At 56.2% G+C, this 20,473-nt stretch overlaps 2 protein-coding genes across 18 annotated transcripts in view; both read left to right on the forward strand.

Moving 5' to 3' along the window:
* Positions 1 to 1,054, forward strand: part of DCPS (decapping enzyme, scavenger) — a 48,601-nt gene extending 47,547 nt beyond the window's left edge. For both annotated transcript variants that reach the window (XM_002708301.5, XM_070048293.1), the window contains one exon: positions 652 to 1,054. In XM_002708301.5, the coding sequence (XP_002708347.1) occupies positions 652 to 918 (267 nt within the window). In that variant the 3' untranslated portion in view covers positions 919 to 1,054. The remainder of the gene's footprint in view (positions 1 to 651) is intronic.
* An 8,404-nt stretch (positions 1,055 to 9,458) lies between these two features.
* The window catches only part of ST3GAL4 (ST3 beta-galactoside alpha-2,3-sialyltransferase 4), a 39,551-nt gene continuing 28,536 nt past the window's right edge, over positions 9,459 to 20,473 (forward strand). For 4 of the 16 annotated variants that reach the window (XM_070073997.1, XM_070071049.1, XM_070071559.1 and 1 more), the window contains exons 1-2: positions 9,467 to 9,678; positions 16,724 to 16,811. The gene's annotated coding sequence lies outside the window, so the exon portion shown is untranslated. 16 annotated transcript variants of the gene reach the window in all.

The following is a 20,473-nucleotide window of genomic DNA, read 5'->3' on the forward strand; positions in this document are numbered from 1 at the left end:
GGGTGCCTTGGTCCCTCTCTCATCCTGCTGCAGAGGTGCTTGGGGTGAGCCCACTGGAACCTGGTCTCTTCCCTTCACCTGTGGCCTCCACAGTGGAGACCAGAGTCTCCTCTGCATTCCAAGCCTGGAGGCTCCTGAAGAGGGGAGGGATGTGGGCAGGGGGAGCCCACCTGAGACATCCCGGGTCTGTGTGGGGCAGCCCTCCCCTGTCCCTGTCCTTGCCCCACCCTTTCTCCCTCACCAAGTTCTTAGCTCAGCGTCTCCCCACCTCCATTGTTTCCAGGCCTCACCCTGTTCCGTGCTGAGAATGAAGCATTTCTCCTACCCACTGTAGGATTTACGTCATCCAGAGGCAGGCTAGTCCCATAGCCTCAGGAGTCCTGGCCTGTCCTTGGGAGGTGCTGGACCGGCCCAGATTCCCGGGGCTGGGGCACTCAGGGCGAGACCTTTGCTCCTTCCATAGGGAGCAAGTCAGAGTCTGCTGCTTTTGTTGGTTTCCTGGAGCAGGCGGTGTGCAGAGAGCTGTTCAGAGGGATTTCATCAGGTGTCCCAGGCCAGTTGGGGATTAGGACTGGAGGAGGAGTCCAGATGGGGGTGGTGCCAGCTTGTGTGCAGCTCATGACCCCTCTCCTGCCACTCCCTTCTCCCCAGGCAGCCATCCTGCAGCGCTACCAGGTGAAGGGGGACCGCCTGCGTGTGTACCTGCACTACCTACCCTCCTACTACCACCTGCACGTGCACTTCACTGCCCTGGGCTTCGAAGCCCCCGGCTCGGGCGTGGAGCGAGCTCACCTGCTGGCTGAGGTGATCGAGAACCTGGAGTGCAACCCCAAGCACTATCAGCAGCGCTCACTGACCTTCACCCTCAGGGCCGACGACCCCCTCCTCAAGCTCCTGCAGGAGGCCCAGCAGCACTGAGCCCTCATCGGGGGAGAAGCACAGACATGTGGGATGTGGGGCAGGGGGAGGGTGGATTTTTATCTCCAATGGGTTTTTTAAAAAAATGTGTTTTGTACTGGCTTGTTCCTTGTGTGTGAATAAAGTCCTAGGCTCATTTGGTGAGGTGAGGGCTCACTGTGGCCAGGGCGGCAGGTGGTGATTGGCAGGTGGGCAGAAGCAGTGGGAAGGCCCCGAGAAGGCACGTTTCCAGCAGTGGCCTCTGCGGGTGTTCCAAGCTGCCCTGGGCAGGTGCCTACCGCTGGCTGCTCTCCTTGTCCTGAGCCCGTCTCTCCCCGTTCTGTTCCCACTCCTTCCTATTCTGCTGTCATGCGCCTCCCTCCACCCCCCACAGTGCTCCTTTGAGGAGTTCCCCGGAGAAACCAGAAATAGTTTGTAGAGTCCTGACATTACTTCCCCTTCCCTGCCCCCGCTGAGGTCACACCTCCCTGCTGATAAACTTCTTGCTGATGAGGGCGGGGATCTGTGCCTGGATGTGGGAGGGTTTTAATGGGAATCAGATGATGCAAGTCCAAAATGCCTGCCTTTGCGCCTGCTGTTTGGTCAGTGAGTCCCTGGCCTTGGGTTTATCATCTAGGCAGGAAGACAAAACAGACTCACATGGAGCAGCCAGAAGATCCAGTGCAAAACAGTTTTATCAGCAAGGGCAAACTGATAACGGTTGCAAAGCTCCGAAGGGGCTTGAGTTCATCAACTCTTAGGCTGGGAAGGGACCTCGACATGTTGGAGGGTGATGGCCCTGGAAGAGCCGTAAGGGGCCTATCTGGGAAGGTGATGCCTGCCACTGTCCGCCATAGCAAGGACACAGGAGTGGGTGTGAGGGCACACCGTTAAACGTGTTCGGCACCCTCTCCGGCACAGGACCATGGCATCCTGCTGCCAGAGGGAGCCTGGCATATGCTGTCCTGTCAGGAGACAGCCAAGAGTACCGGGCCTCGCTGCAGCAGCTCTCTGGGAGATAGGAAGTGAGAGCAGAAGGAAAACATGGGGTTGAGGGTGGTCTCACTCCACATCCCCTGGCCTGGATTCAGATCCCAGCTCTTACGTGCAGCGAGGCCCTCAGTGGTGGTCCCAGTGCAGCCACCTGCTGCGGGCCCACGCTGCCCACTGCAGAGAGCTGCACTTGGCCCTGTGACCCCAGGAAGGAAACTCTAGGAAGAGCAGGGGTGTGGGAGATGTCCTATGAAGACGGCAGACGCGCTGCAGCCCCAGTGAGTCCCGATGAGGCCGGTCTTCCTGCAGCTCTTCCAGAGTCCCAGGACCCAGGGAGAGTGGAGCTGTGGCTCAGCACCTGTTTCAGGTGGTGACCAAGGCACGTAGGCCTACCCAGGATGCACTCGCGGCCACCACACATCAACCAGCTGATTCCTGGACTAACAGCAGATCCCTTGGGGGCAGTGACACTGGCAGTGCTTGGGGGTTAGAGCTGCTCCCTGAGTGTCAGCTACTCCCCTTACAGCAGGGCAGAGGAGCAAGGGGAGGCCTCCCGCTGAATCAGCCTTTGTCTGTACCCCAACATTCTCCCCTTCCCCAGACTGCTGCCTGAGGGTCCAAGTCGACAGGCTCGGGGCACCTTTGTTGCTACCCACCATCTGCAGGTCCAGGCCCATGGAGGAGGCTTGGTAGGGATCTAAAACCTGCGAGGAAGGAGAAAAGGGACAGAGCTCATCCACACAGAAGCTCATCTCCACAGAAGGCTGGGAGTGGAATGGGGAGCCTCCAGGGGCTCTGCTCAGCAAACGAGACCCCCACCCACAAGGAGGGGCCTCTCTCAGAGAGCATCCCCTCAAGTGCCTTCCCTGGCCTCAGTTACCTTAAAGACTGCTCACAAGAGGTCTCCTCGCCAGGCCTCCTCACTTACTTTTCTTACACATGGAAAGACAGGTCCCTGCCTGAGACCTGGTCAGGGTCCCCTTCAGAGCCAGAGAACACGTGGGCTCCTCCTGCTGTGACTCCTTCCCTACAGCCCAGCCCCCTTGGGTCTCCCTCAACACCTCAGCCTGCTACGCTCCTACCAGGCCCACACTGTGATGTATGCTGGGCCAGCTGCTGTGCTTGGTATACATCCCCAAAGCGTGCCTTGCATGTCTTCTTGGGGACCTTATCGGATTCCTGCGGAACCTGTCCAAGTCGCTCCAGGCATTTTGCGTTTTCTTACTCCTACTGGTCACTGTTGGCATACCTGCTTTCCCTGCCTGGCTACCTTGATGGCAGGAGTGCCATGTTAACCATAGCTGTATCCCCAGCACCTAGGTTCTGTCTACTCTGCAGGGTGAAGTATTAAGAGTCATATTGTAACGCTATATTTATATAGCAGGTGGTTCCATGGGACCATCTTACAGATAAAGAAACAGGTTCCGGATGCCTTGACCAGTGTTACAGGGTGAATGTCAGCTCCAGGAAACAGATCTGTGCACATTTGTTCACCATTTACTCGGGATCCAGGGCAGTACCTGACCCGTAGGAGGTGTTCAGGACAAGTGAATGAGGGAATGGACCTGGCCTGTGAACCCAGGCCTCCTGGTTCCTGGGCCAGGGGATACAGAGTGGGTGCCCCCCCCCCATCCCCCCACCGCATGCTTGCCTCCTGCTCTTACTTCTGAGCGCAACATTCCTACCTCCCTGAGAGCTTCCCCAGCGAGGCACCATATCCTGAGCCCTCACTTGACCGAATGGCAAACGCCAGCCCGTCTCTGGCAGCTGGAATGCCATCGACCTGTGCTGGACAGGGTGTCTGCTCTATTTAACCACGTTGTCCTCGCGCCCCTGCCTGTGTCCCTGCTGTGCAGGAGTAGTGACAGACGACACCCTTGCCAGGGAAATCCTGGACAGCTCTGTGCTGGGTTTTAGCATTTAGCTCACTTTCTTCCTGGCCTGGTTGGAGGAGAAAAGCAGTTGGAGGCATGACTGCTGTTGTTCCTTGGTTTCGTTCTGTTTGCCCTAGAGGTTCCTGACAGCAAAATGCTGAATGGTCTCCATTTATCAACATGAAGCTGAGAAAAAGAACATACACAAACAAATGAAACAATTGCACACAAAGTAATATTTGAAAATGTTACCCTGGCAATACTTGTGTATCCCAAACCTTTGAATGTTATCTTTTTTTTTTTTTTTTTTTTTTACTTTTCCAAACAAGATGTTTATTTGCATATATCAAACAAGGACACCAGTGGGAAAGAAAGTCACTGCAGACCTACCTGCTGCATTGTCTCCCTGGCCAGACAGGGCCTAGGGCACTGGAATATTCAATTCTCCCCATCTCCATGCTCCTGATCCCCTACTCAAAACTAACCAGGAGGGCCAGCGCCGTGGCTCACTTGGTTAATCCTCCGCCTGCGGTGCCGGCATCCCATATGGGCGCTGGGTTCTAGTCCCAGTTGCTCCTCTTCCCATCCAGCTCTCTGCTGTGGCCCAAGGGGGCAATGGAGGATGGCCCAGGTGCTTGGGCCCGTGCACCCGCATGGGAGACTGGGAAGAAGCACCTGGCTCCTGGCTTCAGATCAGCATAGCTCCGGCCATAGCGGCCATTTGGGGAGTGAACCAATGGAAGGACGACCTTTCTCTCTGTCTCTCACTAACTCTAGCTGTCAAATAAAAAAAAGGGGGGGGGGGGAATCTTCAAAAAGTTCATGAAAAATGCATGCTGTGAAAAAAAAATGCATGGATTTCCAATTTTTGCACCAAACTAAATATCTTTTAATTACATATTCCACAAATCCTCTGAAGGACTCTGGTATAATGGTAAATGCCCTTCTTTTTATCAGAGGTGATGAAGGTTAATGGTAGCTTCTTAAATATTCTACTTAGCAAGTAAATGTAGCCACCCTAAGTTCTGTTGTTGCTGAATTTGTATTGGCTTCTGAAGTCCATATCAATGTGAAGTTACACAGTAAACATTGTCAGAAAATAAGCAGGAACTGAATCTGTTCAAAGTGGTCCAATTTCAATTCAATAGGATGGACAGGTTTTGTTTTTCAGAGAATCTGTGTAAATGGAGCTCATGTGGAGCTTACAATATAGTGAGGGATACACGCATTAATTACAGAGGAATTACAGAATTATGATGAGTGTGTCTTGAAAAAGTGGGAAGGGCTATAGGAGCTTAAGCCAGAGGACAAAACCTGTAGGCTAAAACTTTTTTTATGAATGAATTTTTTAATTGACAAATAAAAATTGTATAAGTTGGGAGCCGGTGTCATGGCATAGTGAGTTCAGCCACATCCCATAACGGAAGCCAGCATCCCATATTGGAACACCAGTTTGAGTCCTGGCTGCCCTGCTTCCAATCCAGCTCCCTGCTGATGCACCTGGAACGGCAGCAGAGGATGACCCAGTATTTGGATCCCTGCCACCCACATGGGAGTCCTGGTTGGAAGTCCAAGCTCTCTGGCTTGGGCCAAGCCCAGCCCTGGCCATTATGGCCATTTGGGGAATGAACCATTGGATGGAAGATTTCTCTTTCTCTCCTTCTGTCACTCTGCCTTTCAAATAAATAATCTTTTAAAAGTTGTACAGATATATGGTATACAATCTGATATTTTGATATATGTGTGCAATGTGAAATTGCTAAATCAAGCTAACATAGGTTACTTCAAATACTTAACTTTTTAAAATAATGAGAACATTTAAAGTCTTTTGAGCAGTTTTCAAGCATACAATACATTGTTATTAACTGTATTCACCCTGTTGCACAATAGTTGTCCTGAACTTACTCCTCCAGTCTAACTGATAGTTTGTATCCTCAAACCATCTCCCCTCCGCCCCTACCCCCTGGTGACCACCAACCATTCTACTCTCTGCTTCTATGAGCTTGACTTCGTCTGTAAGTGAGATTGTGCAGTGTTTGTCTTTTTGTGCTCTAGGCTAAAACTTGCTGATTGTTAGCCAAATGGCAAGCACCAGCAAAGACCCAGAAATTAGAGAGGCCAGCTGGGGCTCAGTGTGGCTGGGACTTGGCTAAGAGGACATTTCATAGTGTTCTGTTCCTCCCCGGCTTGGGAAGCAGAGTGAAGGCCCTGGCATAGCATCTGCTCATAAGCAGGTGTAATCTTGGGCGAGTTACAGAATTACTCATAAAACAGGAGTGATAAAAGTGTCTCTTCAGAGGGCTTTCATGGGGATTAAAGAGGAGGATTTTGTGGGACATAATAATCACTCAGTAAACATTAGCTGCTACTTTCTGCTGTGAGAGTGACCCAAAAGAATGTAAGCAGAGGCACGCTGGGCTAGAAATTGGTCCGAATGTTGGTGTCCCCCTGACATTCACATTAGGGTCCTAATGCCCGCAGGTGATGGTCTTAGAAGTGGGGCCTTGGGGGTGTGATTGGGCCATGAGAGCAGAGTCCTCATCAATGGGATTAGTGCCTCATAGAAGAAGCCCCAGAGAGCAGCTGGCCCTCTCCACTATGGGTGGCAGTGAGAAGATGGCCATCTCTGAACTGGAGCCAGGTCCTCCTCAGACACCAAATCTGATGCCTTGAACTTGAACTTGCAGCCTCCAGCACTGTGGGAAATAATTTCCCATTGTTTATAAGTCACCCAGTCTAATTTGTTATAGTAGCCAGAATGGACAAAGACGATACTAAAAATAACTTGCTGATTGGAAGGGCTGTGAAATTCTAGGCCACACACAGGAGGCAAAATAGCAAGCCATAAGCGTCCTGTGGTCCATCGAGCGTGACCCTAGCAAAGGCAGTCACCACATGCAATGACTTCTCGGGATCTCTTCCAGCCTAAAGGTTTCTGGAATGCATTTTTAGCTTTGACCTACTGGCAAGTTCCTAACACAAGCCCAGTGATGTCTCATTATTGAGAACCCTGGGAACAGCTCAGCTCCATGGTCCAGCCATATAAATCTGATAAAAATAGGAGCTGAAATACTATCCTGGAGTTGCTATTTTTAAAAGCGTCTGAGATGCTGGGTTGGGTTTATTTCTTGCTCTTCTAACAGTATCTTTCTGTTCCCTCCTCCTGGTGGGCAGGATGCTACCGCGGCACACGTGAGGTACAGGAGCCAGAAACCTGGGTGGCACATTTGTCAGCTGGCTGCATGGCTGCTGCCCACACCCACTGCCTGCCAGGGAGGGGCCACAGGACCAGGGCTTCCCAGGTCTAGAGGCGCCTGCCCCCTCCCTTGCCCTATCTCCTCTGTCCCCTCTCTCTGGTTGCCCTGCCCCTGGGAAAACACAGGAGAGGTGACAGGGAGGGAGAGGAAACAGGAATGGAGATGGCCTTTCTGGGAAGCAGCCGGAGACAAAGACTCGGACCTGTTGTTGCTTAGGTTGTCTTGGCCCGCCCTTGGCACAGCCAAGCTCCCAGAGCAACAGTCCCCATGAGTCAAGGCCCTGCTTGCCCCATCACACTGCCTCTCACCGAGCAACTTGTAATGTCTTGTAGACAGGCCAGCAGGGTGCCGTGGAGTTGGGAGAGGCTGGGATCAAAAAGCACCAGAATTGCTCCCCTCCTGCTTCACAGATGGGTTCTGGGCAGCAACTTAAGCTTCTGGCTGTATTCTTAAGAAACTGGAGGGGAGAGGCCACGAGTAAGCACACTGTGGCCCAGAGGGAGGAGATCAGAATTACAGTCTGCCTCTGAGCACCCAGGAACAACTGGGCCTGGGGTAAGCTGTGTGTGTGTGTGTGTGTGTGTGTGTGTGTGAGAGAGAGAGAGAGAGAGAGAGAGCTGAGTGCAGTTTATAGGTTACAAGAGGTGTTCCACCACACAATAATAGCACACAGTTGTATACAGCACGTTACACTTTCCAAACACCTTCACATCATTGTCTGGTTTCATACCAGCAATAGCCCTTTCAATAAGCCAGTTACTTCCATCCCCCCCCCCCCCCCCCAGTAAGAAAACTAAAGCTATTTAGTGGCCGAGAAAGAATTGGAACTCAGGTCTCCAGAAGCAAAACCTGGTTCTTTTTTTTTTCTTTGAGATTTATGTATTTACTATCTATTTGAAAGGCAGAGCAATAAGAGAGAGAGAGAGAGAGAAACCATGTGCTGGTTCCCCTCCCAAATGGCTGCAATGGCCCAGGCTGAAAACAGGAGCCAGGAGCTCCATCTGGGTCTCCCGAGCACTTAGACCATCCTCTGGTGCCTTCCCACACACATCAGCAGGGAGCTGGATCAGAAGGGGAGCAGCCAGGACACACACCAGCGCTCTGATAAGGGAAGCCAACATCGCAGGTGGTGGTTTAACCTGCTGCACAATCCCGCTGGCCCCAGCAGCTGGTTTTTAAGTTCCACTTTATGACAGTCAGGTTTACATGGTTCTTGCAAGAACTGCAAAATAGATTACGATCTGGTTCATCAAAGAGTTGGTCAAGTTTAGTGGCCAGGCTGGTTCTTGGATCAGCTCCACCAGACTCCGGGAATCACCTCGGGCCACGGCCTTACTCTCTCAGAGCTAGCTGTCCTATGGGTAAAACGAGGGCCTCCCCTCTTTCTCTAGGCTTGCCCAGGTCGAAGACTTGGTCATTGTGTTCTTTATGCTCAGCTAAGGCTGAGGCCCAAAGATGATCTGCAGTATTTATTGAATGAGTGCTTGACTGATAAAGCCAAAGGCACCATTCAAAGTGAGACCTTGGTCAAACGCCAGACAGCCCAGGGGCTTTGGGAAGGGTGACTGGAGGCCCACTCTTCCCCCTTGGAGCTTCCTGAGTTAGAGCTTCCCCACAGATAAGCCCTGAGCTCCAGCTGAAGCCAACGGCCACCTTGCACCCACTGTCAGTTACGCTTTGCACTTAGTCACATCCTGCCCTGCCTTCCTGTCTCTGGAGCTGGAACCTCGGCCCCCTGGGGACAGGTAGGGGACTGAGCCTGACACAGCACCTGCTGTTTCCACTAGGGGGTCAGAACACTGCTGATCCACGAGAGGGACCGGTGTGGGGGGCTGTAGCTCCTCCAGCGGGGTGACTTCTGGACTGTTCTTGGGGCTGGCCGTGTCCAGACCTTCAGGGAGACTGCCTGGGCCCCAGGGGTCTGATGGGGTCTTCTGTGAGCCGGTCTGCAAGGGAGTGGTGGGGAGGGAGCAGCTTGGCGGCGGCGGCGGGTGCAGACTCGGGTAGAGGCGCCCAGCGCGTGCACGCGGGAGAGGCAGGACGGCTCCCGGTGCAAGGCCCTCCCACCTCCGTGCCTCGGTTTCCCCAGGGAGGCAAGGACACGGTTCGGCGCGTGGGAGCGCAAGAAGCCCTTTCTTGGGTCTCATTGTCCCCGGGAGGGTGTGGGAGGCTGCACCGGGCACATTCATCTTGTCGCGGCTCACAGGCAGCGTCTGCCCAGGCTCTGTCCTCACCCCATCCGGCTCCCCTGCCGCCGCCCAGCGCCTCTCGCACCCCGAGCCCCGGAGGCGTCCAAGCCGTCCCAAGCCTGCGGTGGGAGCCCGCCCCGCCCGCGCGCCGCCTCGCCCCCGCCCTTCCTCCTCCTCCACCCCGCCCTTCCTCCTCCTCCTCCTCCCCGCCGCTCCGGGAGTCGGCTCCCCGGCCGTGTGCGCAAGCGTGTCCGGCCCCTTCCCCGCCCCCAGCCCGGGCCCGGGCCCGGGCCCGGGCCCCCGCCTCCCCTGCAGGCGGATTTGCCCGCTCCCTGGCCGGCCCCGCGCCCGGGACAGGGACCGGGCGGAGCGGAGCCGTTGCGCCAGCGCTGCGCCGCGGGTCGGTGCGCCTAGCGGATCGGAGCTGTGCGCGGAACTGCCCTGCCCCGCCCCGCTCCACCCGCCGGGGTGAGTACGCGGCAGCCGGGCGCCGGGGCCCCGAGGGAGGGCGGGGAGCGCCCAGGGGTCCCGGGCCGTCCGGCCGCAGCCTTGCGCCGCCGCTCGGGGCGGTGTCGGGCCCTGCACGTGGGCGCAGCACGGCTCGGGGTCGGGTGGGGCGGCCCCGGCCCCGGGGAGCTGCTTCTTGGGGTCGCTTTCCCTGGACCAGGTTTTCGCGGGAAGCCGGATTCTGTTCGCTCCCTTGCAGTGCGCGAACAGGACTGTCCTCTCCGGAAAGTTTCTGTCCCCACCGTGCGCCCGGGCTGGAGAGGCGTCCTCCGCCGCCGCCGGCATCCTCTGAGCCCGGGTCGCTGACCCGACCGAGTGCAGCACACGTGGGCCCTCCTTGCTGGAGGTGACGGGCTTTGCGGTGCGCGCGCGCGCGTGTGTTTGTGTGTGTGCAAGAGTCGCAAGGTCGCCGAGCGGAGCCCAAAGGTCAGGGTTGCCCGCTGAGGGCACAGGGCCACGGTGCCTCCGAGAGCTTCCTGTGTGGTGGGCGGTGCCGAGGAGCCGAGTTGAGAAAGAGTCAGCTGGAGTAGGGTGCAGAGCCCCCTGGGCTCAGCCTGCCTGAGGCTGCTGCTGGCACAGAGGTCTGGCCAGCCCGGAGCGGCCCCCTCCATTCTAGTCTTGGGGGGAGGCCCCCATCTGGCCCCGTGTGAGGCCTGAGTAGCTGATTCCTCTGTTCTGCAGACCGGGTCCCCAGGGCCTGGCTTGGTGGGCCTTTGCCAGAAGGCTGGAGACATAGGCAGCGTTCAGGGGCCCAGCTGTACCCTGTCTGACCTCATGGCCACCCACAGGCTGGCAACCCCCCACGAGCTTCTCTGGAAGTCTGTGCTTTCCGCCACTGGAGGGAGGCACAGTGTGGAAGCCAAGTTCAGGAGGACTTACTCTTGTGGAACCTGGGGAACAGGCCTGGCACAAGTGGCGCAGACCCATGCTGCCGTCTCGTGAGCTGTGTGGGACCAGTTCTTCCGTATCCCCCACCCCCAGGGCTCAGGCCCTGGCATCTGCAAAGGCAGGTTGGAAGTGAGTTATTATGCGTTACGTGCTTTGAAAGGTGTCTGCAGAGAGAGAGGCTGGTTAACATGGTAGAATGGGAGGGGAGAAAAGTCAGTCACCTGCTGGGCTTGAGCTGAGTGTACGTCTAGCTGGAGAGTAGCCTGCTTCTGCTGCTCAGGGACCACTCTCAGAGTGGAGGCCCAGGAAGCCCCTGGCACTGTATGAGCTGTCTCCCCTTCCTTCCCTCACCTTCTCCCTTGCCCGAAGCTGTGACTCACTGGCAACTCCTCAGAAACATTGTCGTGGCCCCTCTACTCCACCCCCCTCCCCAGCCTTTTTAGACTTCACCCATCCAGCTTCCTGCGTAGAACCAAGAACTGGAATGGTCAGAAGTCCTGGAAAGGACCTCCCTTCGCTAGGCACGAGCCGAGAGGCCGGAGCCTCTTGCTTGCGCTGTGTGTTCCCTCCTGCGCTGCGGTCATCCTGGAGTTACCCCATGGGGGCCTGGCATCTGCCTGTGTCTCAGGGGCCACCCTAGGCTTCTTCATCGTCCAGAGCAGCCGCCCCAGAGCTTGTCCCAGTGAGGCTGTGGATGCCTCTCCGAGGGACTCGTAGGCTGCAGGGGAGGGAACACACCATCCTGCACTAGTACGAGACGGTTCGGTGCTGCCAGGTCCCAGGTCCTGGGCTGAGGACAGTCTGCAGGGGCTGGATGGGGAGCTTGGACCTCCAGTAGGTTTTGAAGATCAAGATTATTGTGATCCAGGCAGCTTCCAGAGTCCATCCTCATGCCCAGCCCTCAGCGATAGACCTTGGGCAGCAGAGAACAGCACAATCAAATGATGAGAGGTGGGACACCCCGAGCCCCCAGCACTTGCTCCCGTCTCCTTCCTGCCCAGTCGCAAGGGGCCATGTGTTAGCCATTTCCTTCTAGTGAGCTGATGCTGGTGGCATAGCTCCTGCTGCTTGTTGTCCTTGCCCTGGGGACCCTCCTTCCTTCTCACCTCCCAGGGCCTTGCATGGACGCCTTGGGTCTCCTTTAGGAAATGGCTCGGGCAGGCAGCTTATGGGTGACCATCGTCAGGAGTTCTCCTCTCTCCTTTGTCACCTCTTCCCAGAGGTGTGCAAATGTTCTGAGCACCCCTGGATGGGCTGCTGGCCAAACCTGGCCTTAGGATCACCCCAACCCCCACTGCGTTCCCAGGGAGTGTGTGTGTGTGTGTGTGTGTGTGAATGGTGCTCTTTATTCTGCAAGTGGACCAGAGGACATGGTCAAATGTCACATGTAGCACATGGCACTCAGGCCCCAGCCAGGTGCCCTGGGGCCTCCCATTGACCTTGAGCCCAGCAGGGGACTGAACTTGGGTTGCTGCTTTTCAGGAGGGTGTGGGTGTCCAGAGCTGTGGGTTTGCTTTTCATCTTGGCTGGTCTTTCACCTGCAACCAGGAGCCCCACAGCCAGGCCATGGCCCCAGCTCTTCCCACCCCACTGCCAAAGCTGCTGTGTGGAAAAGTGCTGGGATGGTTCTAGACTCTGCAGCCTTGGGTTCTGCTCTTGGGCTGGCGGGGATGAGGGTGTTGTCGCTTGGACTGACATGAGGTGGGGGTCAGGCTGGACCGGAAGGCCTCGCTGAGCAGCCCTGACACGCTTGGAGTTGAGGGATAGTTGTTTTCCCTGCCTGCAGCTTCTTTCAGTCCCATGCGTGGGGGTCAGAGACTCCAAGATCTTGCCTTCCTGTCTGGAGGCCAGCAGCTAGGAGAGTCTATCAGTGTCGGGGGTGCTGGGCCAGCACATGACTGTGTTTCTGCCTTGGGTCTAGGCTGTTCTCCAGGATGAGCGCGCCAAGGACAGCAGCGATGCTTCTTGTGCCCACCGTCTGCCCTGTGTCCTCTGCCTGCTGTAGCTCGGCTGAACTCCTGTCATAATAAAAAGGGATTTAGCAAATCACAAAAGGTTACCATTTATCAATCAAGCACTTATTAAAAGCCAGATCCAATAAACCTTAAAAAAACGTGCTAGACACTTGCATCATTTCATGGGAGCCTCGCACAACTGTGTGATTAAGCCCATTTATAAGTGAAGAAAGATTGCATTACTTGGCCAAGGTCACACAGCTCATAAGCAGCTGGGAACTGGGCTGGGGGCTTGGATCTAGGCCTGTTGCCAAAACCTGCACTTTCAGCCCAGTTCTTGAGTGCTCCCCTGAGCTCATCTTACCCACCCCATCCTGTGATCAATGAGGGCCTGGATGCAGAGGTGTGAAGGGGCTTGCTCAGACCACAGTGTGTTAATAACGAAGGCAGAACCCAAACCCAGCCCTCTGTGTGCTGCCCTGGACCCGGTTCCCACCCTGCCCAGCCCTGAGCCTAGGCCTTGCGCTGGTCTCTGGTCGGCTTTCAGCTGGGCAGGACAGGGTTTTCCTCCTCTCCCGTTCCCTCTTCCCCGCTTCCCTGCCGGCCCCTCCCAGCCCCCACCCTCCTGCTTTCCCGCCGGTAATTGCTTCCATCTGGCCCCTACTCCTTTGGAAATGCGGCTCCTGGCCGCCCACATGGCTTCGAGGCCTCCTTCAGCAACCACGGGCGACACATGGGGAATGGGAGGGGCCCCGCCAAGATCCGAGCACAAGGAGCCCAGCCAAGGTGGCCACTTCGGCGTTTGGAATCCCCCGATTCTGCATCGCTTTGCCTGGCTCTCCTTGGCAGCCCACTCTGGGCTGGCTCAAGGCCGGAGAGGCTCCCCCAAAACCCGATTCTCCATCCAGTGTAGTGGGTGAACTACCTTTGTGCCCAGCAGACAGCCCCAGGGGCCCCCTCTTGCCTTATAGGTTGCAGGAAGGAAGCAGGGGCACACCTGGGTTCCTGCTGCTGGGGACCCACTGGGAGGGAAGCCAGGCAGGGGATGCCAGGGCGGAGGGGTAGGGACCCTGGAGCTCTGGGCATGTGAGGATGAAGCTGACTTGCTTCATTTGGTCTCAGGCAATCGACTCAGAACCAGAGAGATACAGCAGTCGTGTAGTTTGCCCTCATGGAAAGCAAAGTGTGCATGTTCTAAGGGTGCTTTTAACACGTTGACTCCTTAGCATGAGATGATGCAGGATGGGCCGGGAAAGAGCAGCAGAGTCCTCACATAGCCATCTGGAGACCTCGGGAGCACACACCAGTATTCGTGGCAGAGGGAGCTGCCGCAGGCTTTGGCTGTGCCGTGTTTGTGGTGTGGAGTGGCTTTGGCCACTTTTATTACAGTGTACTCTTTCTGAGATTTTCAGATTTTTTTTTTTTCTATGAGAAAGAGCTCCCCTGTTGGCTGGTTGACTCCCCAGATGCCCTACATGGGCAGGGGCTGAAGCTGGGAGCCAGGAACTCAATCCAGGTCTCCTGCATGGGTGGCGGGAACCCAACCATTTGAGCTTGCTGCTTCCCAGGTTCTGCATTAACAGAAAGCTAAAATTGGGAGCCGGAACTGGGAATTAAACCAGGCAGTCCAGTGTGGACGCTGGCATACTAACTGCTGAGCCAAACACTCGTCCCAGATCTTAAGATTTAAAAAAAAAAATATTTATTTGAGAGGCAGAGTTACAGACAGAGAGGGACTGATACATAGAGAGATCTTCCATCCCCTGGTCTACTTCCCAAGCAGCTGCAATGGCAGGGGCTGGGCTGATCTGAATTCAGGAGTCAGGAGCTTCCTCCTGATCTCCCACATGCGTGCAGGGGCCCAAGCAGTTGGGCCATCTTCCACTGCTTTTCTTAGGCTGTTAGCAGGGAGCTGGATTGGAAGTGGAGCAGCTGGGACTCAAACCGGCACCCACATGGGATGCTGGCACTGTAGACGGAGGCTTGCAGTCCCCTGATTTTCTGCTTTGGTCTTTATTGTGTCCCTACTCTGCTTCCTCCTTTCCTGGGACAAAGGGAGGAGAGCTTCCCTCCTGCCAGGTAAACTGTTTGCCAGAGAAGGGCCTGGCCTCAGGCAAGTGCCCTGGTGGGCATGTCTAGAAGTCTGTCCCCTCAGCACCATCCCTGGAGGGCATGCCCCATTCCACCATCCCGTCTCATCTCTGTGCTTGTCACCTCTTCCCGCTAAGCTCCAGGCCCCTGCACAGGCTGTCCCTAGGTCAGTCCCCTCCTTATTCAGAGCCCAGGAGAAGCAACCTTGCCCTAGGAGCCTCACTTCGGGGCAGGGGCTTTTTATGAGGAGGCTTCACCCTCATTTGCTTTGACCCAGACAGCTCACTTATACATATTGGACTCCCATTTGACTGTTTCTTTTGAAACTGGGGCAGAGGGTTTCTTGGCTTTAAAAAGATTTTTTTGCAAACTCCCAAGTAGCAAAAATTTCCCAGTGGCATGCCACTTCCTTGCCGTTACCCCCACAGCCCCCTGTGTGGCTTGGCTACCCACCAATGCTAATGACCTTTTTACATTGTGAATGTCAGCATCAGCGCAGGGCTCTGCTTTGAGAAGTCTTCCCAGCTCACCCAGCACGGTCCCTGCACACCCCTGCCCCACAGAGTTCACCCACACAGGTCTGGCTCCTGTGACATGGAAGGGACCCTGTGCCCAGGATGAGTCCAGAGTGGCCCTGAGTGGGGTACAAGCTGAATCACAGGCAGCTGACTGTGGGGCAGTGCCCCTGGGTGTCCTTGGTGTGGGACCAGGAGATTGTGTTCCTGGAGGCAGGGGGAAGGCTGTTAACTTTGTTCCCTCCGAGAAATTAACACCTCTTAATGAGGTGTCATTCCAGATAAACTGAGCGCTTGGGCTCTCACAGTTTAAATGCTAAGTGGTCTACTTCCCAGGCCTCCAGAGTGGAGCTATGAGCCTGAAGAGTGGCTACTTTCTGGCCCAGGGGACCAAGGGCAGGTGGCCAGGCAGCAGGGACTGCTGGGACATCCTTTGTGTCCTCTCTGTGCATGCCTGAGTCATGTGATCTCAGGCAGGCCTCAGACTTTGTTGGTTTTCCGTCATCACATCTGTTACGTGTAATACACATTACACAGGACTGTGATGCACGGATGAGATAAATGGTTTTCAAGCTGGGAGGGAACCTCCGAGGTTGGCTGATCCTCATTCCATAAGAGGGTAGGACCGCTGCCCTGGCATGCAAGAACTGTTCCATGCGTCCTCCTTTCTGTAAACAAGGGAGCAGAAACTCAGAAAAGTGACTTGTACAGCGTCACACAGCGTCTCTCATTCCAGGCAGGGAAGAGGCAGGGGACTCTTGCCCCACTGGGCTGAGCCTCAGAAGTGACCCTGGCTCCCTCTGCCCCTCTGTTTGCACCCCCAGCTCTACCACCCGCCTGCATTTCTCATTCATCTTGTCTTCTGCAGTCCCCCAAATCTGGGACTTGGAAGTCAGGAGCCCCTGGGGCATGCTGAGCGCCAGGACTGGGTGGACTAAGATGACTGGCCTCAAATGTCCATTTGGATGGACTAGACTGGTCCCGTTGAAAGGGTCAGGTGCAAGGGACTGAGGAATGGGGTGTGCTGATGGAGTGGGGACACTCTCCGCACAGCAGTGGCCTGATCCTCGGACTCACTGCCTCCCCTCCTTCTTGCCCCCTCTTTGGTCCCCTTCCTCCTCTTTTTCTTCCACCTTCTCTGCCTTCCTTGTCTTTCCCCTGTAGATTTCACTCACTTGCTTTGATCTTCCCCCTTGATTTGTTTCTGCCTTCTCTTTCTCTCTGTCCCCTTGTCCCTCTGTTCCCGCCCACCCCCAAGTGTCAGCAATCAGACTGCCTCACAGGGGTGGCTGGTTAGGCTCCCTGGATTGCCAGGGGTGCTCAGCAGAGCCTGCATTAGGAGCCCGAGGGGGCTGCAAATGCCGGCAGCCTTCTGCAGTTGGGTTTGGTGAAGGGACGGTGCCTGCCAAGATTTCACAACACCCTGATCATTAGCATCATTCCTTGTGCCCTCACCTGCTTCCCCAGACCTCTTCCTGGGTGGGTAGCCAGGATCTTGTTCTTCCTGGACAGAGCTTCCCTGGCCTCTGACCTGCCCCCTGCCCCCTCCTGTTCCAGAGCTGCAGCTCTTTCCCTCAGAGGTGCCTGCTAGCATGGAGGGAGCTGGTCAGAGTGGAGAGGCACTTTGTGCTCAGAACCCTTGCAGGTGAGCAACATGACAGCCCGCCACGCCTGGGCTATGCATGGTGTGTGTTCATGCACGTGCCTGTAAGTGTGCAGGGGAGTGAGGACATGGGTGGTGTGTGTGTGACGGAAAATATGGGGTGCACTTGTGTGAGCTGCACCCTCTCTGTCTTGGAGCCTGGCACTGTGCCGCCCTGCCCCTAGCCTGGAGCTTGGCTCTCTGTGGCTGTTGTGACCCTGGCTTTGTGCTGTGACTTTGTTCTATCTTAGGGGCCAGCTGGTCCCTCGCCATGGTCCCACGCAGTGATGACTGATCCCTGGCCACCCATTCAGCTGCCTGGGGCCCCGGGGCCAGTGTTTGTCCCCCAACTCCCAAAATGGAGGCGTGTAGGGGCTTCCTGCCCAGAGCCCCAGCGCTGCCAAGGCGGAGGGAATGGGGAACAGCTGCGTTGGCCCAATCGGCTCCGTATGGATTTGGTTTGACAACAAAGCTCCCTCTGTGTGTTCTCAGGCCCCTTACATAACCCGGGGGTGGGGGCAGGCAGGCAGCAGGAGGGTGGAGATAGGGACGGGGAGATACCAGGATGGGATGGCTAGAAGAGGGGGTAGAGCCAGAGAGACCATTGAGAGGAGGGGTGAGAGGGGGTAGAGTTGGTCTTGAGCTCACAGCTCCACATCCTGCCTCTCAGGAGGGGAAGGGGATGATTCCAGGGCCCTGGGCCGTGCCTCTGGGTGTTGACTTCCTCTCCTGGACCCACCCCACCAGTCCTGGGGGAACTAAAGGGAAGGTTGTGGGACCTGTTTGGGAGTGAGGCAGTGTAGGGTTTGGGGCTGGGCCTCTGAAGTCTATTCTTGACCTCACCTTTGACTGAGCAAATTACGTAAAATCAGGAGTAATTTTCCTCCCTTGCCCTCTGGCTTCTGTTCCCGCCTGCTGGGCCACCCCATGGGGCAGCACCCAGTAGGGCGGGGTTGGGGGAGCAGCCCCTTCTCAGCACGCTCAGCCAGCCTGCCCTCCAAGGCTCCCAGCCATCTGCCTCTCTTCTCATCATCACGACCCCTGCAGCTGTCCAAATAGAACAAGAGGAAAATGTACCCCTTCCAGAACAGCTGGACTGACAGTCCAGCAAGGCCAGGTGAGCTGGCCAGGCCTGGGTGTGTCCTGGGGTGGGGTCGGGAAGGGTATGGTGTCCTGGGGCCCTGATCTGCCTCGCTACTCCCAGGCGGGAGGAATCAGCTGATCAGGAGCAGCCAGGAGGATTGACAAGGCCTCTGGCATCTCCTGCCTTCAGATGGGGCCCAGCCCCCACTGGGGTTGCTTTCTGAGGTTTTTGCAATGTTTTTCTGGCCCCAGCTGATTGCCTGGGCCCTCAGGGTGGTGGTTAACTGCAGACTGCCATGGTCGGTCAGCCATGCTCTTCCACCTAAGCACAGCAGGTCCTCAATGCACAGGGAGCAGGAGCCATGGCCAAGGCCACAGATGATCCGGAACATGGGTTTGGGGCCTAATGGGTGGCAGAGAGCTGGGGTTCTGGGCACTGGGCTCAACGCCTGGCACCACTTTCTTTGATTTTGAGTCTCTAACCTTGGGCTATTCCACGGGACCGTTGGCTGGCTGCTTAGGGGGAGGTGCGTGCTGGGACCGCCCAGACTGGCTGAACAAGCCCAGATTCTGGAATCCTCAGTCCCCAGGCCACCCATCCCTTCCCCCTGGGTCTGGGTGCTAGGCTGATCCTGAAATTGCTAAAACCTCGAGGCTTGAGCCCAGAAGGTCTGGGCTGGTGAGCAGATGGGCTGGGGAGGAGTTTCCCTCACCATCTTCTTTGACTTTCCATTCTGTGGGCCAAGAGGTCCGTCCCTGTCACTCGGAGTAGACAGAGGCTGGGACAGGCGCCGAGGATGGTGAGTGTGTGCCCTGTGGCCCTGGGGACAGGGAGTGCCCTCTGCTGGGCAGCAGCCTCAGCCCTGTTCTTAGCCACGGCCGCAGGCTGTCCCAGGACTCTCCCAGGGTGGCTGGGGCTCCTGTCCAGGGCCTTTGCTAGGTATCCTCCCATCTGTTCTGCAGCCTCGTCCCCCCAGCTAATCCTGAGCTGGAGTCTCTTCCTGGGGGCTAGCTTGACGTGGCAGAGGGCAGGGAGCTCAAGGCTTCTCTTACCCAACTTTTGGAGCCAAAGAGTTCCCCAGAGGGCTGGCGTAGCCACTCCCCGTGGCTCTTGGAGCTCCAGGCTCCCTGGTCGTTGGCTCCAGGGACCTGTAACCTGACAAACAAACTCAGCCAGAGCCAGGGCTCAAATTGGAGCCCAGTGGGCTGGAGGGGAGGCAGGAGCAGCCGCAGCACCCCACTCTGCTCCCACGTTGCAGCAGCAATGCAGGAAGAGGACGCCCTGGCTGAGGGGGGCCCGCAGGCCCCAGAAGCTGTATGTTGGGGGTGGGGAGGGAAGGTGGGAAGGAGTACTGAGGGAGCTGTGTGTGTGTACATAGGCGTCTGTGTGTGGAAGGGTCACTGTGGCTCCGTGTAAGCACCGGTTTTTGTGCACAGAGGAGGGTATTTAGGTTATCGACCAGGGAGGGGTGTGTGTGTGAGTGTGGTCACAGGCACAGAGCAGGGGTGACTTGGGGGCTCTCTGTACACTCATGGTGTAGGGCTACAGCCATGGGTGCTCAGTCACCCACACATTGGCCTCCCACTGGGGCTGGCTGAGCCATGGGCGAGAGGGGGCCCCAGCTTATCTCCGATAACCTGGCCATCAGTCAGGTCCCCTCAGCATTCCTTGTGCTCACCCAGAGGGACCGTTTCTCAGATGCTGCAGTGGTGGGTCTCCCCCAGCAGCACCCACAAGGCCGGCCGCCCCTCCCTCCCCTCACCATCTTCTTTGACTTTGAGGAGAATCACGTAGACAGGAGACTTCAGAAATGTTGTGGAAACATAGAATTAAAAGATAAGCTGCTTTGGGTGCAAAAATTGTTGAGACCCATGCATATGTGGGATTTTTGAGAAATTCATGGGACATGAGTATGTTGAGAAAGCGATGCATGAATTTCAGATTTTTAACTTTTATTTAAAATATTTTTGTGTAATTATTTTCATTTTATTTGAAAAGTAGAGAGAGAGAGAGAGAGAAGAGAGAAAGAGAGGGAGGGAGACAGACAGACAGAGGGGGATCTTCTGTTTGCTGATTTACTCCCCAAATGCCCACAACAGCCAGTCTGAAGCGAGGACTCTGCAACTCAGTGTGGACCTCCCACGTAGGTGGCAGGGACCCACATCCCCGAGCCATCGCCTGCTGCCTCCCAGGGTGTGCATCAGCAGGAAACTGGATCAGATGCAGGCGAGCCAGGACTCAAACCCAGGCAGCGTCTTGACTGCTGCACCAAATGTCCACGGCACTTTAGTTTTTGTTTGGTTTTCCCTCCAGCTTTTTGAAGTCCCTTCCTGTACCTGACTGGTTTAAAAGTCTTGGTCTTGTGAAGCTACGTCAGAGAGGCGTGTTACCTCCTCCTCTGTTCCCAAGCTACGTCAGAGAGGCGTGTTACCTCCTCCTCTGTTCCCCCGGGGTGGGCTGGCTGCTGCAGGAAGGGGAGGGCTTGCTTTTCCTTCACTTCTCTCCCAGGGACCCCCTACCCTCAACCCCACCCCAACAGTCACTGCATCCCTCTCTGGCCCAGCCTTTTTCACTTCTCCCA

This window comes from Oryctolagus cuniculus, chromosome 1, assembly GCF_964237555.1.
Source record: "Oryctolagus cuniculus chromosome 1, mOryCun1.1, whole genome shotgun sequence".
NCBI classification, from domain to species: Eukaryota; Metazoa; Chordata; class Mammalia; order Lagomorpha; family Leporidae; genus Oryctolagus; species Oryctolagus cuniculus.